Source organism: Kryptolebias marmoratus, linkage group LG22 (assembly GCF_001649575.2).
Source record: "Kryptolebias marmoratus isolate JLee-2015 linkage group LG22, ASM164957v2, whole genome shotgun sequence".
Taxonomy (NCBI): domain Eukaryota; kingdom Metazoa; phylum Chordata; class Actinopteri; order Cyprinodontiformes; family Rivulidae; genus Kryptolebias; species Kryptolebias marmoratus.
The window spans coordinates 27,450,112-27,470,496 of record NC_051451.1 but is presented as its reverse complement, the minus strand read 5'-3'; the positions used below and the strand labels follow the sequence as shown (position 1 = coordinate 27,470,496).

Here is a 20,385-nt window from a genome sequence, read left to right as displayed (position 1 = left end):
CTTGTGTTTTGAATCAACATTCATATAAACTAATTCATGTCATTTCAGTGAGTCATCATGGTTGTGCCCTGAGTCCTCTGTTGCTTCAGATGAGGCTGATCCCCATGGATTTACAAACACACACAAATACATGTCATATGCACATTCAAGTCACTTGTTTTAAATAAATGCTTCCATTTTATTTCAGTTCTGGTCTTTATTGTAACTGATGTGCAGGGGGATAATGAGTGTCTGCCTGTGGTGGTAGCATTGTGCGATCTTCTGACGCGTAGCTGCATCCTGACATCACCCGAGAGTCGTGTCATGAGAGCACAGGAACGCATTTTGAGGATGTGAAAAACAGCAAAGAAAACTTGTTCGGTGAGCACTAACAGCGTGCTGTTGTTATGATTGCCTTCACACCGAAGCAGGTAACAGGTTGTGAAGAGCGTAGCAGGGTTGTTATCCAGTATGAAGGGAGACCTCAGGGTTAAAACAGCTAAATGTAAAATGAAGTCACATACCACTGTGGAGTCCTTTTTCGGTCCTCCATCATCAGCCACGACCGTCAGGTAGTACACGTTGCCCTTCTCCCGGTCCAGCTGGCCCGTTACTGTGATGCGGCCCTGAAACGCCACACAGATACTTTTACCTCCGTTTCATCCAAGATTCACACTGTGACTCAAAGAGAAAAACTCAAGTCGACAAAGAAACTCCAGACTCTCATTTATCAAAGGAATCAAAAGACTTCAAAGAACACGAGCCCTTTGATCAGCATGCAGTCATAAAGCAACAAGATTGTTGGCTTAAATCACAGAAGAAGAGATGCGACTGAAACACAGAGCCATTAATGGACGAGAAACATTAATGGCTATTATTGGAGGAAACTAGGAGTGTATTCATACCGTGATGGTTTGCTACAGACGGTTTAGACGGACAGCGAACTAAACGACAAATACTTCGGTCCAGTTTTCTGAATCTGAATCATCTAACTGAGTTTTGCCAACAGCCTCGACAGAAAAGAAGCTTGCCTTTTGCTGCTTTTAGCTGGTATTTTAAGTTAACATTTTGCTACTTTTAAGTGGTGCACCATTACAGAGGTGTGCTCATATGACCTGCAGCTTCCTCACTCACCGTGACGCTGTCGATCTTGAAGAGCGCCAGGGCGGCGGGCGACGTGTCGGGGTCGAAGCGGTAGGTCAGCTGGTTGAGGTTATCAGCAGACTGGGCCTGCACCTGGACCACCTCGGTCCCCGTGGCGATGTTCTCTCTGAGGGAAGCCTCGTAGCCGGCGGAGAAGAAGGCCACGGCCTCGTCCAGCTCGTTCAGCAGCGTCACGTAAACGGTGCAGAAGCCTCGGTGGAACGGCGGTGCCTGGTCGGTCGCAGAGACATTCATGAGGTAGCTGGTCTTCGTCTCGTAGTCCAAGTAGTCCACGGTGGTGACCAGACCGGTGCTCTCATCCACCTCGAACTTACGGTCCGAGCCGGACACAATGTCGTAGGCGACAGCTCCACCGTCACCTGGAGAGGAAGCCATGAGAAAAACGTTTTCTGTCCAACTTTAATGGAAGTTTAGAACAATGATTGGAACATTATTTGTAACGTTTTTGCAGGAACTCTCCAGTTAAAACATCCATGACCCTGTTTTACTGACTAAGCTGTTTATTTTTAGTTTCAGGCTCGCTCCGATGTTTTGGAAAAAGCATGTCACCACACCAGATGCTTCACAATGTGTCTAAGCAACAATTTAAACCACAGGAAGTAAAAAAAAGGAAGTGGAAAAAATACAACTTAAATGCCAGCTACAGTGACGGCAATGTTTTCAAAAAAAAAAAAATAAATAAGAGGCATAATATTGTCTATGAAACAGCACCAACTAGTGTTCAAGGTGATAACCTGCAAGCTGGTCCAGATGTTTCATGCTGAAAACTCTAAATGTAAAGTAAATATGGCTGACCTGGATCCTGTGGGGATAAAATCTGGTACTTGAAGCTGAACAAGAACTGAAATCAGGACCTTCCCAGTAGATCAGAATCTGGACTCACCGGTGTCCGGGTCGGTGGCACGCACCACGATCACAGAAGTGCCGATACCGGCGGTCTCTCTGAGGCCCAGACGGTTGTACTGTTGCTGCGTAAACACTGGCACCTCGTCATTGGCATCATCAACATAAATGATCACCTGACAGACGAGATGTTTTTGGCTTTGTGAGGTGAAATGTCAAACAATGATCCAACTCAGATTCCTGTTTATACAGATTTCTACACCGGTTTTATAACCCCAGTTCCAAAAGTTGTTTTGTTGAGTAAAATGTACATAAGGTTTCCTCCCACAGTCCCAATATAATAAAAAAAACATGCATGGTTTTAAACTGTAGATGATGGGATATATTTACAGACTTCCTGATTTTCTGTTGAGGAACATTATTCTTAAATTGTTTCATAATTTGTAGACAGTTTCTCTCAGCCTGGTGAACCTCTGCCCATCTTTCCTTCTGACAGATTCAGTCCCAATAATCACACTTCCACCCTCGTGTCCTTCAAAAGTGCGTTCACGCTGAAGGGTTCGAGTGTGTCCCAATTCTCCGGAGTGCTCTTTAGCCCCGCCCCCTTAATGTGCTACATCCTGCCTTCTGCTAAGCCCGCATCCAGGCGGACTTTGGCGAAGTGTTTACCCACAATTCATTGCTGCATGTGATGCATATCATTATTTATGTTTTACACAACGTCCCAGCTTTTTCAGAAATGGGGCATATAAATTAAAGCACCTGGATGAGCTCTGCACGTATTTGTTGCGTTTGGTTTTGTCCGTTTCCTCACCCTGACGGCGCTCCGCATGCTGCTCTCGTCACTGTTGTAGGCTTCCACTTCCAACACGTGGGAGCTGCTGGTTTCTCTGTCCAAGGCCCTGAGGCCTCTCGTCACAAGCCCCGTCTGATTATTTATGCTGAACAGGTTGTTGTTGTTCCCTGCGCACGCACACACACGGATTACATATATGTAAACCCAGAGATTATCTACCAAATTTCTGGATTTGGATGTTTTGGCAAGGAGAAGCCGCCAACCACAGCTTCCAGTTTCTTTGGAGAAGTGAGAGTTGAGTCATAGATGATAAATTAATCAAACTTTTAAAATTCAATCTGACTGATGGGTGGCTGTTTTATGGTAAACATATAAAAACCTGTAATTTTCAGATACTGGAAATAATGTTCTCAGCCTTCTGTTTAATGTACCGGTGTGGTTTAATGTGAAATGTACCTGCTGAACATTTAGAAACATCAGGACTGTGTTGTTCTCTGGCTCATCCTCTTTCTGCAGAAAGTCAGATATGGTTTACTTACCGGTCAGGATCCTGTACAAAACTCTGCCGTTCTCTCCCTGGTCTGCATCCGTGGCTTGAACCTACAAAGTTGAACACATTTAACTTTACTTTTTACTTTATGCACAGATACACTGAACACAATCACATGTACAAATAGCAGATTTATGAATTTATGCATCAACTGTCTACTGCAGGATGAATCCCAACAGTAAACTCCATCTGACATTAAAAATCTTACTGTTCCATATTTTCCTAACAGAGCTCTTCGCTCTCAGATTGCAGGTTTACTTGTGGTTCCTAAAGTGGTTATTAAGAGCTTTGTATGTTCTGAAAGCTCAAAAAACTATAAAAGATATCAAAACAACAGTTCAGCTTTCTGTGACTCGTTTAAACTTTAAATAATGATTTTATTGTGAAGTATGTCGAAGCTATAGAGCTCCAAAGAGGGCTCTGTAGAAATCTTTTTCAAGTTTTATGAATTTTTCACAATCGTGGCACTTTAGTCCTGAGAGAGCCACACGTTCTGATGTATTTTTGTACGGTTTCTTCTGGAAAAGCTGCAGCGACTCAAAAACTGTGCTGCAAATAGAAACGTAACAGCCAATCCTTGTTAAATGGGCAGCAGTTTTCTTATCTTGTACTCATGTGTCCCTTTTTTCCAGTCTTATAATGTATGCACCTACATTTACTATGAGACAAATAGTTGCAACATGCTACCATAAATTTTAGGTTTATTGTGGCTCTTCTGCCTCTAATGTGTAATTTTCTACAGACGGATGAATACGCCAGCGCACATTCTCATTCAGCCCACATCTAACAGTAGCCAGTGTCATGTTGCCACAACAACAACCCTTTGCAGCCGGGCAGAGGGAATCTCCTTTGCTCTCCGTTATCGGCAGAGAGCCAGAAGCACCCTGACACCCTGATGTCTGCTCAGACAGCATGGCTCTCCACTGGACACAGATAAACAGTGCAGCCTGCTGAGCTGCTGGTGAATGAGCCTTGTCATCAGACTCACTTTTGAATCCAGAGAGGTCTGAAGCTACTGGACGGGAGCAAACCACTTGAATCTGACCGACTTTATTCTGCTACTTTGTGGATCCGACAGTGGCTTTATTCAGAGAAGCTGACTGAAGGCACTCCAAGATGTGTGCACTCCAGTGTACACACATATACTGACACATGCATGCTTTCTGTCATGCTATAGGTTTGTCTACATTTGCATCATGAGGTCAAGTCGTGCAATCATATAAACGTGAGCTCCTGCAGTAGAAAACGCCTAAATGGTGCCGTTTACTTCTGTAACAACAGGCGTTCGATTGAAACAGTAAACAGACCCAAAGTTTCAACACATCCATCTGCCTGAAAGCAGCCGGAGAGGAGGAACCAGTGGAGAAACGCCTGCAGGATTCAGACCCTGGGACTCAAACTGCAGGGGGCGCTATCCTCTGTCTTCTCTCACCGCTTCATCACAGGCAGCATTTTGGTTTAACTGACTGTTGTGGAAAAAATATAGTGTCTGTTTAATTCAGAAAATATGTTTTAAGTTCAAACAGATGTTTATAAACTCAGACCGTTCCATGAGCATAAATCAGGCTGAGCTCTACTGTGGTTTAATATCAGCTCCAACAGTTTTATTATAACCGGTAGTTAATCTCCAAATATAGACACATAAGTTTGGATTTGTAGAAAACTCCACGTCCCCCTGTAGGTTCGGGTTTCTTTTCTTTGTTTTATTTTTGGGTCTGTGAACAAACAGCTGACGGGACTTGTTGCCAAAAAGCTCCAGTTTTGTCTCATCTGTCCTCATCTTCTCCTAGAAGCTTTGTAGCTTCTCAGAATGCGTTCTGGTAAATTCCAGTCTGTCTTTATGACTTTGTCTCCTCGTCGTGCATCTTTGGCTCGTATGATCAGTTTCTTCAGTTTGTCTTCAGCTGTCCTCTTGTGGACACATCCAGTAAGGTTGTCTCCAGTCCTGAGGACCTGAACCTTCTGAATGTTTGCAGCAGGACTCACAGGAACCTCCAGCTGCTTGGAGGTCTTATAGTCTTTACCGTCAACACGCTGCTCAGTAACTTTGATTACAGGACACACATTAGTTTGACATGTCCCCATTTTTAAATTATTTTCTATGTTTTCCATGCCCCCCCCCCCCATTTTTTAAATCACAAAAACTACAATTTCTGCACAAACTTAGATTTAACCTCTGACAGAAGTTGATCCAGGCAATCATAAAACACAGCTGAGTTTACACCAGTTAGTCCCTCAAAATGGCCTTCACCTCGCTGAAAGTGGGGGGCGGTCTGCAGACAGATCTGTGTGTGTCCTCCTTTGCTCCCTCTCTCTCACTCCCTGTGCAAAGAGGGCCCCAACTTCAGTCTCATTAGCTTTATAAAGAGATGTGGAGAGGAGAGGAGAAAGAGGAGGACAGGGGAGGGGAAGAAGGGAGGAGAACGACGCTGGGGGGTCAGATTGGTGAGTGATGAATAGGGTATTACACAGTGGAATGAACCACTTGAGCCATAAAAAGGGGTGTAAAAGGAGCTAGAGTATGCTACAGAGCCTCGTGATTTAAATGTTAAATTGAGGAGTTTGAGCAAAGAGATGTTTCTGTGAGTATCTGAATGGCTAAATAAAAATATTTTTGCTTTTAGCTCGTTTAAACAAAAATATCAGCGAGATTTCACAACTCATATGCTGTTCCCCACATGTTACCCCTTATCTTACCCGCTTCCCCCTCTTCTCTCCCCACTGTTTCCCCACTCTGTTTCTGGGAAAGAAGCAGTTTACGGGAAAAACAAGTGTGTAAATCCACCAAACAAGTTGCTGGAACTAAGCAAGGTGCTGATTTAAAGAGTCTCCAAAGTGCGGGCGTGAGTATATATATATATATATCTGGAAAAGGTTTACTTTAAACTTTTGTATATTAATATTAAAAGTTATTAGACAGGCTTATTGAATCTTCTTGAAATATTGAGTGGAAGCTATCTCACAGTTTGCATTTCATACCTGCTGAGAATGAAGCTTAATTAGGAATAAAATCCTTAAAATCCACGTTTGGACGAGTTTTTAATGAACATGTGATTGGGGAGGAGGACGTATGGAGATGCAAACTGCAAAGCATGAATGTCTGCTGGGAACATTTGGTTTGGCAGGGTTTTAATTTGATTTGAATTGTAGATATTCTTTATTTTATAAAATAAAAATGAAAGAGTCGTAAAATAAAAGCATGACAGGAACGCACATCGTCTTCTGCCCTGCTTGCACGATTTGAGCATGAGTTGGTGATGACTCTCAGCTACTACCACACCAAGTTTTTGCTCAATAGCTGCAAAATTAGCTGATTTGCACCCATTTTTGTGCTGGCTAATGTGGAATAGCTGTTGTGGCCAAGAGATTTTGCTAACAGACGAAGAAATTAACACAAAGACAGACAATTACACAAGCGCCTGCATTTCTGGGAGTGAGAGATAAATATGAATTTAGCAGCTATGTCTGCACAAAATGACAACAGAGGTTTAAAGTGTACAACTGGTTAGAGTTTACAGCGGTGAAGAAATAAAGGAGTTTAACCATCAGAACACCTTAAAGCTGCCAGGCTTAACTACAGCTCGCCTAATCACAAATATGGGAAGGTGAGAAAGAAAGTTTGCCTTAAAAAAAGTGTGAATGCGTCTGCGTTTTGTTGGAGCTCCGAGGCGCTGACTAATGAACTGACTCCCTAACGAGTCATCCTGCTTCACTGGCCTTTTCACAGCTTTCCTGGCATTTGCTCTTAAAAATAATTTCACGTCCCAATGTGTTTCCCTTAAACCGATAAGCCGTGCTTTGTCTCTGCTGAATTAGGGACGATGACATTTACAAATGTTACCGTGCTGAAGATGGGGACGTGCAGAATGAGAGGGGTGTGTGGGGGGGATAATTGGAGACTGGGGTGCCTTGCGTTTTACAAGGGGGCATTTTAATAAACCCAATTTGTTTTACATTGAAGAAAGCCTGTCAAGCATCGACTGTTTTTGTGCTCCTTGATTTAATAGCTACATAATTGCTGCAAATGCCAAACACTCACTGCTCAATGCACAAGTTTCTACACTTCTTTCTGCATGTATGTGGAATGTAACCATCGGCTGTTTAATTAATGTTAATAAGGAAAAGTATGAAACCTGGAGAAATGAACTGAGCTCTGATTGACTGCAGAAATCTGCTGAAGAAGCTGAAACTGAGTTGTTAAAGTTACAAGAAGCAGAACAATAGCTACATGCAAAATGGAACAGAACACTAACTGAAAGAAAAAAGTAGCAGAAAATAACAAAAGGCTATCTGGAAGCTAAAAGTAGCAAGAGTAGTAGTTTTTGAACGAATATAGAATATCTCTATTTATTTCTAAGAGGCATAAAAACGATGAAAAGCAGAAGTAAGAGGACCCGTTTCTTGTAGGAGCTGAACTTTTGATGTAGCTGAAATAGAACAAAGTGTGCAGAAGTAGCTGGATTACAAAAACCGTACAGAAAAATAACCAGGAATATAAAAGCTTGAATGCTGACTCAGCACTGACATAAATAAACTCCTCCGTTTGGTTGGGGTTGGGCGGTGAACAGAACATTAAGAAAGCTGCGGTGGCACTTTAACCACACACACCCATCTTGACATGAGCCACCTGACACATGTTTTCTCCATCCAGGGTCGAGCCAACATGAACACCACCATCACCCTAACCCCTGATGGAGACAACACCACCCTGTCCAGCCTGACCACCACCACCACCACCTCCACCAACATCCCACGGCCTCCAGCTCATCCGGCACACATCCACGACCCGGAGTTCACCATCATGGTGGTGCTGGCCTTGTCGCTGCTGCTGGCGGCGTTAGCGGTCTTCCTGGCGGTGCGCCAGCGCCTGGAGCAGGACAGGGACTTCGAGGCGAGTTGCGTCCCGGGGGAGAGTCTCCCTCGCAGAGGCTTGTCCACTGAGCCCCAGCTCAAGGTGTGGAAGAGGCTGGGGTCGTACCGCCGCGCGTACAACACCTCCTTCAGACGGCCGCCTCAACGCAGACCGCACCAGCAGACCAGGACCGGGTCTACGGGCTCGGAGACGCCACAGCCAGAGGCCAGCGTGGAGCTCCACCTCACCAAGCCCTGTCTGCTTGACTACGTCACGGAAATCTGACTGTCCCTTTAAGTGATAAACTTTATAGTTAATGGTTTCTACAAAAATGAAAGGTCTGGCTTGAAAGACCCGCCAGAGTTTAAACGGAGACCTTTTGAGAAATGACGGAGCTGAAGCCAACACTTTATGCAAAATCTCATGCCACACTTGAATGACTGTCAGCTACTACGTCGTCAAATGTTGATTCGCTGTGGTGGCCATCTTGAATTGAACTGACTCCAACAGTTCGTCAGTTGTAGCTGTACATCAAGTATTTACCTTATGAAAGTTTCATTAAAATCTATTCATTGGTTTATGAGATATTTTGCTAAAAGATAGAGTTCACATCAAATACTTAATGGCAAATCTGTGCTCAAAATACTGTAAACCTGACTGAGGTGTTTCCATTTTAGAGCTTTTTGAGGTCACTGGTTCATGAGATGTTTTATAAAGACACAAAAATATCATGAATGGGTTTCCTGCAAAAAGACAAATTCTTAAATTAGGACATCCAACAGCCATGAGAGCACAAAAGTTTGGTCTTTTTTATGACGTCTTTGAACTACTTTCATTAGATTCCTTCTGATTATTAAAGAAAATTAAAAAAAGAAAAGAAAATTATCACAGCAGCAGAACTTACTTTGATGACTTCAGCCTTAATGGATGGGATCCAAATTTAGTCGATATGATTCTTTGGAAATGAGTTTTTAATTTCCAACCTCTCATATTCAAAAACTGGGGACGACATCATTTGTCTATTTGACTCTGCTAATTACTCTGCCCCGCCGAACACATCCATCTGGTGATTCAGGTGCATTAAAGACAAACATTTAGCATCTTTGCAGCGCGGCGAGTCTCAAATACGAGTTGGAGAACTGCAACCTGAGCCCAAACAGAGCCCTCTGTAAATTATTCAGCAAGCCTTCAATGAATAAAAGATCTGAAAAAAAAAAGTTTCAGCTTTACTGTCGGAGCTGTTGGTTTCTGGTGGCGCTTGTACCTGCAGGATGCTGGTTCCTTTCGGCGCCGTCTCCAGAACGCTGGTCTCGTAGCTGTTTTGGAGGAAGATGGGCCTGTTGTCGTTGACGTCCTGCACCTCCACGAAGACGGTGGCGGTTCCGGTCCTTCGGCTGCCCGCCGGACCGTTGTCTACGTGGAAACAGAGACACGTTCCCCAAACTGTTAGAGGATTGGAGCTAATTCTAAGATATGATCAGAACAAAAAATACTGCTATCAACCTTTGACGGTGTGATCGTTGAATCAGGATTTTTTTTGTTTACATGATTTGTTCTTTTAGTACGAGCTTTGTGCCATTTCATCCATTCAAACATCAAAACATTCAGCTCATTCAGGAGACGGCTGATTTTGATTCTTATGCCACTTTTAGCTAGTCTTTTGCAACATTTGGCTAGCATTTTGCTTCTTTTAGCTTCTGCTTTAACAGTCCAGGTTCGGCTTCTTCAGCACCATTTGCTCCCCGAGGATCGAACCTTCAGCTGCTCAGTGAATTAAAGACCAAAACATAAAGCTTTCTTCTAACGTAATGTTTGACAAAAAAAACTCAAATTTGTCTCCTTATAAAAGAAGAACAGCTGAGCTTTTTTCTCCCTTATATTGTTCATGCATAAGTAATATAAAACACATAACATATTTAAAAACTGTATCAAAATGTATGTTTCTGACACACCTATAGCTTCAATAACAAGAGTATACACAGCCTGGGTCTCCCTGTCGAGGCCGACCACGGTCCGAACAACTCCGTCTCTGAAGCCCACGCTGAATTTACCATCTTGGTTCCCGCCTAAAAATAAATAAACAAATAAAAAACACACAAAACGTTATTTGCAATAAACCCATAAATACATCCATCACAGCTACAAAAGGATAGAGAAGTTTAAACTTACACATAGATGGGTGAATGGAAGGTACTGAAGATGAACACCACAGTTTATTCTTTTATAAAGTCACGGGAGAAAGAAACTAACATTTTTCAGTTCTATGGTTATGAACCAAAACAAGATAAACATAATCTGTTCTTCACCAGGTTCTAAAATTATTCAAATCTAACCTCAAGTGTAGAAAAACACATGACAGATTCCACTGAGTCGTTATTTATTAAACAAATATTAAAGCTGGGAGTAAAAAACTGGTTCCAGCCTCAGGATCAGAGGGATCACCTCCAGAAGGTGGAGCTACAGGTGTGAGCTAACACAACGCCAGGGTGGAAAGACATCAGCAATGACCTCAGAGAAGCAGCAGCTGCTGCACATCGGTCCAGGAAGGGTCAAAGGTCATTTCCAAACTATCTGGAGTCCATCGTTCTACAGAGAGGAAGATTATTTACAGGAGGAGACATTTAAGATGGCTGCCAAGCTTCCATGGAGTGACAGCAGATTCACCCTGAAGGTCAGACTGTGCAGTGAGCTCCATCTCAGCCTCTACAGGCCTCAGTTAGCAGGTTAAAGGTCAAAGGTTAAAGCCTTTTCTCTCTAAAAACAACATGGCAGCTCGACTTGAAGGAACCAGAAGACTTCTGGAGCAGAACCAGATGTTTACCCAGAATGCACTGCAGCTGTCAGCACGGTGGTGGAGGGCTGATGGTTTGGGCTGATTCTGGAGTCAGATGTGAGGCCATCTGCCCGACAAACAGGACAATGATCCCAAACACAGCAGAACGGTCCAGAACCAGAACCAGAACCTCAGAGAGTGGAGCTGAAGCAACGCTGGAAAGAAGAGTGGGCCACAACTCCTCCACAACCAGGAACCCACTGAGAGTTCTGCTGCTAGAGGAGGTTCTGCTGGGTCAGGAGCTGGAACCAGTTTCTGTTTCATAAATAATGACTCAGTGGAATCTGTTGTGTGTTTTCATTCACTTGAGGTTAGATTTGAATCACTTTAAAGCTTAGATCAGTTTTTATTTTGTCCTGAAACACAACATCCCAGTCTTTCCCTCCCTTGACTGTATTTGTTCAGTATAACCGACACACAGACACCTAGCCACTGTGACCTCTGACCTGTGATGAAGTAGCTAAGCTCGGCGTTGAGACCAGCATCGTTGTCAGAGCAGATGAGGCGCGCTACAACGTGGTCTCTAGGGACGCTCTCCAGCAGGGAAACATTGTACACACGAGGGTTGAAGGTGGGCGTCTCATCATTTACATCCAGAACTGACACACACACACACACACACAAACAGACAAAAAACACATGAGGACACAGATAGATGTACATGAAGACAAATAAGGCAGCAGTTGACTCATACCAGCCTTTCTAATCTGATTTAATCCCGTCCAAAACATTCAACATCCCACCAGGAGGGGGCAGCATGTTTCTTAGCAGCTTCAGAAGACTGCCATCATAAATAATTATCTCTTCACTACAAAAAGATCCCAAACATACAGCTGGGGACTTTCAGAAACCCAGAGCTCTTACCTGAGACGGTGAGAGTGGAGGTAGACGTTCGAGGGAATTTCCCTGCATCATAAGCAATGATTCTTAAAAAGTACTGTCCGATCTGCTCCCGATCCAGGACCGCGGTGGAGGTGAGAACACCAGAAGTGGTGTTCAGGAAGAAGTCCAGGCGGGGCATGCCCATCTGTAGTGCCATGGTGATCAGACCGTTCTTATCCTCATCTGGGTCCTCTACTTGAACCTAAATAACGATAAAGCATGTTGAGAATAAAGCTTTGGAAGCATCAAGTCAACTGTTTTTGCAGTAAATCTTGTATTTACTTTATAAACTGAGGTTCCAACAGCTAATCCCTCCAGTACTTCAGCAACAAATGGCAGATTAAGGAAAGTTGGGTCGTTGTCGTTGAGATCCAGCAGGTTGACAGATACGGTGGCACTTGCTGTTGCACGCAGTGGAGGTAACCCGCCTACAGAGGGCGCCAGAGGGGTATAAAAAGAAACACACAAGCATTTCTCACACCGTATCTCATTATTAAATGAGTTTAAGCATTTAAAAAGCTACATGATGAACATGTAACTTCAGACAGATTGTTTGCAGACAAGAAGTGAAGTCCTGAGGACTCACGGTCGACGGCTGAGACGATGATGGTCCTCATAAGCACCGCGTCTCTGAGGTTGGAGCTTTCCCGGTCGAGAGTGAGCCCACTGGTGCGGATCTTCCCTGTTCTGTTGTCAATGGTATAGAAAGGGTTTTCTGGACTTATACTGTATACAATTGTCCCGTTCTCCCCGTTGTCAGGGTCCACGGCCAACACCTTGTTCAGGAACACAGAGAGAGAGAAATCAGTGAAGAGAAGAAGGTATATCGGGTGTTTTACTTAACAATACAAGCTGAAGCTGTGAGGACAGAAGTGATTTATAACAGAAACTGGAGGGAGAGACAAAAAAAGGACAGACTGAGGAAATGAACCAGGAAACAGGAGGGATTTAATAGTATTGGTAATGGGAATATCCCCTTCCAAGTCTGAGAGCATCCTCACAAACCGAACTGCTGCGTCTCATCCATCAGCTAAAAAGAAAAATTGCTAACAGCTTTTTTTTTTGACATGCAATCGTGATGGATGATAAATGAAATGAGCCCAGCTAAAAAACACTGGCTGATTTCTTTTTTTTTAAGAGCTGATTAATTATTCAGTGTGTGCTGACTAAAAATGCTGGAAACTAGTTAATTGGTCATTAGAGGAACAAAGGCTTTGCTGTATTTAATTATTAAGAAGACATGCCAGGCAGGAGTCTTGCTGTTTCATTGATTAGTAACCACACAGATAAGGTGATATAATTTGGGAAAAAAAAAAAAAGTCTATCAAACTGATCAATTCTGGTCCGAGCGGAGCACATTAAAAGATTGGGAGCAAATATATTTGCCGAGTCGATTTAACTGCAGAACGGCAGAAAAGAGGAGGGTGTTTTGAAAGGAGATGGTTCACGGTGTGTGTGTGTGTGAGTGTGAGTGTGTATTCTGTCAGGAGCTGAATTTAAGAGCAATGATAGTAGGGGTGCTGTGAGGTTTGAGTGGGCTGATCCTTCCACCGGGCACAGCAGCCAAATTCATCGGCTCACTGGACACCTCCAGCAGGAATCAGCAGGTGGCCTCCGGTCACCATAGAAACACTGGTCAGACCTGGACTACACTGGGGCCAATTACAGAACTGTAAGCATGGATGGTCAGATTCATTGAAAAATGGTTAGAGGGGCGCCAGTGTCTGAGAAATCCACATACAGTATGCATTGCACTGCTAGATGCGCCGTGAAGAGAATCAACTGAGGAACAGCTAAAAGAACGCACAGCAACATGCCGTTTTTTTTTTTTTTTTGCCACTCTTCTTCTCCGTTTCACACATTTTACTCTGAAAGACGGGTTCTCACTTCCTCTTCTGCCTAGCAGCTGAATAATTTGCAATGCATACGACCACAGGCTACACTTTAATTAGCAATCAGACTCCCTTAATTACACTCAGTGACGCCTCTTTAATTAATGGACAATCAGGGCTTAATTACAAACAACACATTTACCAAAGACACCAGCAGGACAATGGAGAGAGTTTGGAGTAATAGTAGACTTTACTTTGTGATGACCTATGCAGTTAGGGATATTTGTTCATCATTTCCACGCACAGATTCATTTTCCTCTGTTACATTATGGCTTCAAGCATTTGTGTTTGTTTTCGTCTCTGTCCTGTCCTCTCAAACCTCAGCCTGACGAGACAGACAGCCACCCATCCTGAGCCTGGTTCTGGTTCTGGTTCTGTTCGAGGTTTCTTCCTGTTAAAAGAGAGTCGTTTCTTTCCACTGTCACCAATGTGCTGCTCAGGATGAAAAAATGAGACGAAGCGAAGATCCGCTAACGTCCTCAGAAAGATAACTTCTACTAATTGCTATTTTATCATTTATGTTTCTGTACAGTACTCTGAGATAAAAAAAACAACTAAAAACAATCTGAATTCTTGGATTTTAATGCTTTAAAACATATTTTGGGATTTTTTTTTGCTGGATTTAATTGGTCAGAGTGAGACGGAAATTAAAAACGATAAATTAAAGCATAAAAACAGCAACAGTTTAAAGCAGCATTCCTTAAAACATGAATGATTTAAACAAAGACCAAGAGCTCAGAGTACGTGTTGGGGATGACTCGCAGTTACTACCACACCAAATGTAAGCTTAATATCTGTAAAACTGATGTTGATTAGCTGTAGCGCTATGTTAATAAAATGATAGAATTAAAGCTATTTTTGTGTTTTCTAGGGTCAGTTGGCTGTGGTGACCATCTTGAATAAGGTAGACTTAAGTTTCATTAAAATCCATCTTGTGGTTCATGAAATATTTTGCTAACAGACAGAACTACATATTTGCTCACCTTTCATAGCGGGGGTTGATAGAAATGACCAATCTTATCTAATTAGGTTAATTTTATTACCTAATCTAACACAACCAATGACAAAATGTTGATATTTTAAACCGACGTGCTCTTTTTCTTCTTCTGTTTTTACTTTTATCATGGATTCATTCAGTAAACGTCAGGTTGGACTCACTGAGATGACGTCGGTGTTTTTTGGACTCATTTCCACAACGTTGGCATCGTACGGCTCGTCCCGCCACACAGGAGCGTTATCATTGATGTCCAGGATGGTGATGTTCACCTGAATTAACGAGGACAGGAGAGGAGGTTCAGTGAACTGATAATAACAGCTTCGTTAATGCAAAGTGTGTTAAAGAAAGAAACTTTAACCATCATGATTATCCAGCTAAATGTTCTGCTTTTCGCATCCACACGGCTGTTTTCCAGTTTTTTTCTTGCGTTTTTCCAATCTCTGCTTTGCATATTTGCTCTGTTTTTGTCTTTTTATCTAGCCTTTACTTTATTAGCTAGCTTTGTACTACTTCTAGCTACAATTTTGCCATGTTTACCTTTTAGCTAGTCCTCTGCTTTTTTAGCTTTTACGCAGTTTTAGCTTTAACAACTCAGTTTTAGCTTCTTCAACAAACTTCAGCATTTTCCCCGAAGTTCTCTGGCGCCTGCACTGAGCAGATGCTCTGAGATGAAACAGAAACAAAGTGATGGCAGAGGTGTTGTTACCGTGGCAATGCCGGTCTTCTGCTGCGGACCGACCCCTCCATCCACAGCTCTGACGATCAGGATGTACTCAGACTTCTGCTCTCGGTCCAGGAAGGCTGTGGTGGTGATCTCTCCTGAAACACACAAAAAGAAATATGAGCAACCTGGACACCAAGGAGATGGATATGCTTCTGCGGGTAAAGTCAACCTGCATGTTGTTGCCTTTGTTTATCAGTGTTAGCAAAATATGAGCCAGAGGATGGATTCTACATAGGACGGACATCAACACCTGACTAAGTTTTGGAGTCAGCTCGATTGAAGATGGCAGCCACAGCTAAGCAACTTGAGCAAACACAAAAATTGTATATTTGAGCAACAGAATGGCTCTCAGCTACAATAAATTTCAGCTCAATGCTTGTAAAACTGACTGAGTTCTGTTAAACTTTGAGTTCAAAAGTTAATTAGTAGTAGATGTTCATCCACTGATTACTTCCTGAAAGTTTCATTAAAAACGTCATACACACATGGGCAAAAACAGAGCTCAGTAAGTCTCAAAACACACACACACACACACACACACACACGCATACCTGAGCGTGAATTGAGGCGAAACTGAGAGGAACCTTCCAGGGAGTAAATGAGCGAAGTCTGGCCAAACTCTCGCGAGGCGTCCAAATCAGTCACATTCACAACCAACACGGTCGCCCCTGCAGAAGAAGAAGAAGAAGAAGAAGGGGGTGGGAGTGAGGAGAGAGAGACACAAAGTTACAACTCACTGAGCGAGAAGAGGAAACACGAAAGTGTCAGACAGCTGCAAAGCCACCCCCATCCTGGTGGTGAGTGGGTTCATGGATTAGTGGATTATCAGCCCGTTTGGCACAGCCCATTCTTGGCACCGAGGTAATCAATACCGAGGCGAGTGAGAAGATGAGATGCTAGCCAAAGCTGCGGGGCTAGCCCTGAGCGCTGTCTCGAAGCGCACGCCTCGGGCCTCCAGCTCGGGGCCAAAGACTTCAGACACATTCCTCTGAACTTCTGCGTCCGTCCAAGCTGTTGGGCTAAGCGCTCCTTTAAACAGAAAACACGGCCAGAATCTGCTGGAGCCCAGAGAGAAGAGAGGGAGGCGCTGTCAAATATCCCATCTCCCTCAAGCAATGGGAATCTAATCTATTGTCTGGGAAGAAAAGAGCCTTTGCATGCATGAGAATATAACAGCCAGTGATTTTCCTTAAATAGTCAATATCCCACATTCCGGTCGAGGATTTCAAATCATTATCCAAAGAAAAACAAATAAAACAGCCCAGGTAAGAGGACAGAAGAGGAATAAAGCCTCAGGAAAGGAAAACTACTTGCTGAATATGCTTTTATGAATTCTGCTGCAGACAAAGATGAGTGTCTGTGTTCCACATTGTGTTCGGCAGCTGCAGTAGGTGTGAAAACCAGATTCCAGTAACCAAACTGACTCACCGGCAATAATGTTCTCGGGGATTTTGATGATGTAAGACTGTCTGCTGAACTCCGGTGGGTTGTCATTTTCATCCTGGAGAAGGAAGAAAATAAACAAGAACTCACATCAGTGTGCGAAAAAGTCCTGGACAGGAAGTGAAATGATGCAAAAACAAACATTAAAATAAAAAAACGTATGAAACTGGAGACATTTTCGACATGTTGAGAGTGGAATGACTTTTTCCTAAAAGCTAAAAAGGTAGCTAAACGCTTAAAAAAAGCAAAATACCAGCTAAAATTAACAAAAGGACAGCTAAAAGCTAAAAATAGCAAAACAGATTTTAAAACTAGTTAAAAGCAGCAAAAAGATGACTAACTTTTTAATTTTTCATGACACAGTAATCCGGCAGAAATATAATGAAATATTTGCTGTAGGTGACATGGGCTATATCAAAGTGCTACAGCCAGCTGCTGCTGCTATTTGAACTTGCAACCAATCACTGAACTCGAGGTGTAACAATTCAGCTTTTAATTATATCCTAAATAACTTCATACTGAACAGTTACAGATATTATTTCACTGCTTGGTCCGTTATTGTTGAGTCTTTTTTAATTTAATTTACTCTTTTATTCTTCTCACGGCGTGCTGCAACCAAACAATTTCCCCCAGGGGATCATTAACGTATATCTGAACTGAGCTGAATTGTAAATAACCATGGAACATGAAACTAAAAGTGATATTTGAACTGCTATGAAAGTTTGGAAATTGAAAAAGAGGGACCTAATTAGATCTGAACTAAGCTCCACTATATGTGTATGTGTACATACTGTATACATATGTAATGGGGCACTCAAATCACACACCAATGACCTTTCATGTAAACTGAAATAATCTAAAGATTTACATTTATTACAGATGTTTCAAAAAATAATTCCCAAAATGGGAAATGTAATAAATGCAACTCCTGAGTAATGGTTACTATAACTGATTGGGTTAATGGTGACTGTTGTAACACATTTTATTTTTATTTTTAATTAAATGTTTAAAGATGGAAACAGTCACTTAGTTCTTGGCTGCCATAATCGCAGCAGTCCTGTCAGAATGAAACTCAGAAATCCACTTTAAAACAGCCGAATTATCCCTTTAACACATCGACACGACGTGACACAAATAAATGACAATAACACAGAACAGCATATGCTTTAAAACATTTAATTTCCTCGCAGCCTCCCACTCATGAATCCGACGGATTCGCAGCAACACTTCGAGCTGTGTGGCGATTCAGAGAGAGGAGCCCCATGGCGCGAGCCGCTGAGAATGTTAACACTTTAACAACAGTCACTGTGTTACACTGCTGCAGCGCATTGTGTGAGCGCCATGCTGCCAGCCACTGATAAACCCCTGTGGTGTGAGCCACGACACTGAATGGTGCACATCCATCCCAGACTTCTCCCTGATGTAAACCCCGTATAGGAAGTCTCGTGGTCCTTGCATATCAAAGCACATTCCTCCGTCCTTCGATGCCTTTTCTCCGTTCATGAATAAAAAGTTAACATGTATAATGAATGGCTGTCATGGGAAAAAGGGCCAGGGGTCTGAAGACTTTTTATGAGCTCTGTCTGCTCATTATGTTTTATAGCTGTATTCATAGAGTCGGCAAAGGTCAACATTCATGTTTTTTATGTGAAAGTTAACAGAGAGAAATGTTTAAAATGACATCTTACAAAATATTTTATACCAGTCGTAACTGAAAATCACATATCCAGACATTATATCAATGTAATCATCATGAAATAACTTGTGCTTATTATAGATTAGTTTTATTATTTAAGGCACCTTAATATGAGTTTGGGTTAGGGTCATAGCTCACTGGGCTGCGACTGGAAATTTTCACTTGAAATTTTAGTGAATCATAAAGTTTGCATGAAGTCCTGATGAAATTTGGGTCAGAACTTACTGGGAGTTTGTATACGTATCACCAAAACAGCCTTTTTAAAGTGGGTTCTGGCACAGAAATTAAACTGAGAAGGGTTTGAGAAAAAAAAATTGTGAGACATGAGAAAATTGAGAACCCTCGTGAACGTTTTGAGACAGTTTGGAGGCTCCTTTGTGAATGCCAACAGTGAGACACTAGTTTTAATTTATTTGTAAATGTTCACTTAAAACAAAGGAAGGGTTAAGGCTCCATCTGCACTGATACAAACAAATATATGTTATTCTATTTATAAAACATCTGTCCACACAAGTCTTACAAAACCCTGAAACACTCTTCCTGCAGCATGCAGGAAGTTAGACTGTCCACAACTAGTGACATAACTAAACAAAAAATAGTCTTATTTTTGTGTTCCACTGATCAATTTATCAATGGGAAAAATAAAAATGAGATTAAATTAATCTAAATTGATAAACCAAATGAGCACACATGTTTCAAAATTAAAGGTTTTGTCACAATCCTGGCATTTTTTTGCACGAACCAGAGTTTGATCTCAGATTTGTGTGGATTGGGTCTGGTTGGTGGAAAGTTCATGAATTTGGACCCTCAACCACCGTCACACTTTTTTCACGTGCCTTTTAGGGCTTCTGTATAAATGTGTCAGCATGTTAAGGATAAACAATGCTGCTGCATTAAAGAGAACTCCAAATAAAACCGTTAACATTAGCGTTGTTGCTCGAGCCCCTCACTGTGTTTAATGATGGGAAAAATAAAAAGCTGATTCTAAAACAGGCCGTAGAAGTTTAGTAACATGTTGTCTACACTAAATGCCAAAAATACATAAAAACGTCACCAGGCTTCAGAGAAATATGCAGAGAAAATCATGCAGCAATATCATGTTTAATTAGTGCAGAGTGTCTTTTTTCTTCGAGTTCTTAAAGCATTAAAACAGATTTGATTGGTGAGTGTGATTTGACAGCTGTGACGTTTTTTCCCCCCAGAATCTTAAAATTAGATGTGTAATGATAAGAGTGACAGAAAGAACCACACTTACAGCTCAGAAACCGCTCAATACTGAAATACTGGAACTTAAAATTTTACTCACAGTCAAACTGAAGACCTAGCATTCCTTAGATATCATTTTAAACTAAGATCCTCTTGTGATGAAAAGGGAAGTTTTGTTCGAACCTTGGGAATTATAACTGTAGATCGATATCTTTACATTTTATGTGTTTGCTAAGGTTGATTAGCTGCAGCAGCCATCTTGAATTGAGGCGACTCCAACAGTTAATGTGGGTGAAAAGCAAAGGTATGTCGCACACCGAAATAACTGTCAGAGACTCGTTGGATTCCAGCCAATACACGGGGGATTTTATTGACACATTTACTCTTGATCAGCTTGCCCCAAAATCCCAAAGTATCTTTGAGACAGGGCGTATTTATACAGAAATCACTGCATGATGACTATGCATACTTCTGACCATTTACGTAACTTCTACGACACTGGGTCTAGCTCAACCCAGTGTGTTTCCT

The 20,385-nt window shown here is 42.2% G+C and overlaps 1 protein-coding gene across 7 annotated transcripts in view; it reads right to left on the bottom strand.

Moving 5' to 3' along the window:
* The window catches only part of cdh23 (cadherin-related 23), a 188,980-nt gene that overhangs the window by 37,877 nt on the left and 130,718 nt on the right, over positions 1 to 20,385 (bottom strand). For all 7 annotated transcript variants that reach the window (XR_005232685.1, XM_017424252.3, XM_017424250.3 and 4 more), the window contains exons 18-32: positions 16,941 to 17,013; positions 16,064 to 16,180; positions 15,495 to 15,607; positions 14,950 to 15,057; positions 12,486 to 12,675; positions 12,182 to 12,327; positions 11,882 to 12,101; positions 11,464 to 11,616; positions 10,137 to 10,250; positions 9,449 to 9,597; positions 3,322 to 3,382; positions 2,801 to 2,949; positions 2,027 to 2,162; positions 1,114 to 1,502; positions 504 to 605 (exon numbers count right to left, since the gene is read on the bottom strand). Coding sequence is in view for 6 of the 7 variants with exons in the window: in XM_017424252.3 (XP_017279741.1) it covers positions 504 to 605; positions 1,114 to 1,502; positions 2,027 to 2,162; positions 2,801 to 2,949; positions 3,322 to 3,382; positions 9,449 to 9,597; positions 10,137 to 10,250; positions 11,464 to 11,616; positions 11,882 to 12,101; positions 12,182 to 12,327; positions 12,486 to 12,675; positions 14,950 to 15,057; positions 15,495 to 15,607; positions 16,064 to 16,180; positions 16,941 to 17,013 (2,220 nt within the window). In the remaining variant the exon portion in view is untranslated. The remainder of the gene's footprint in view (positions 1 to 503; positions 606 to 1,113; positions 1,503 to 2,026; positions 2,163 to 2,800; positions 2,950 to 3,321; positions 3,383 to 9,448; positions 9,598 to 10,136; positions 10,251 to 11,463; positions 11,617 to 11,881; positions 12,102 to 12,181; positions 12,328 to 12,485; positions 12,676 to 14,949; positions 15,058 to 15,494; positions 15,608 to 16,063; positions 16,181 to 16,940; positions 17,014 to 20,385) is intronic.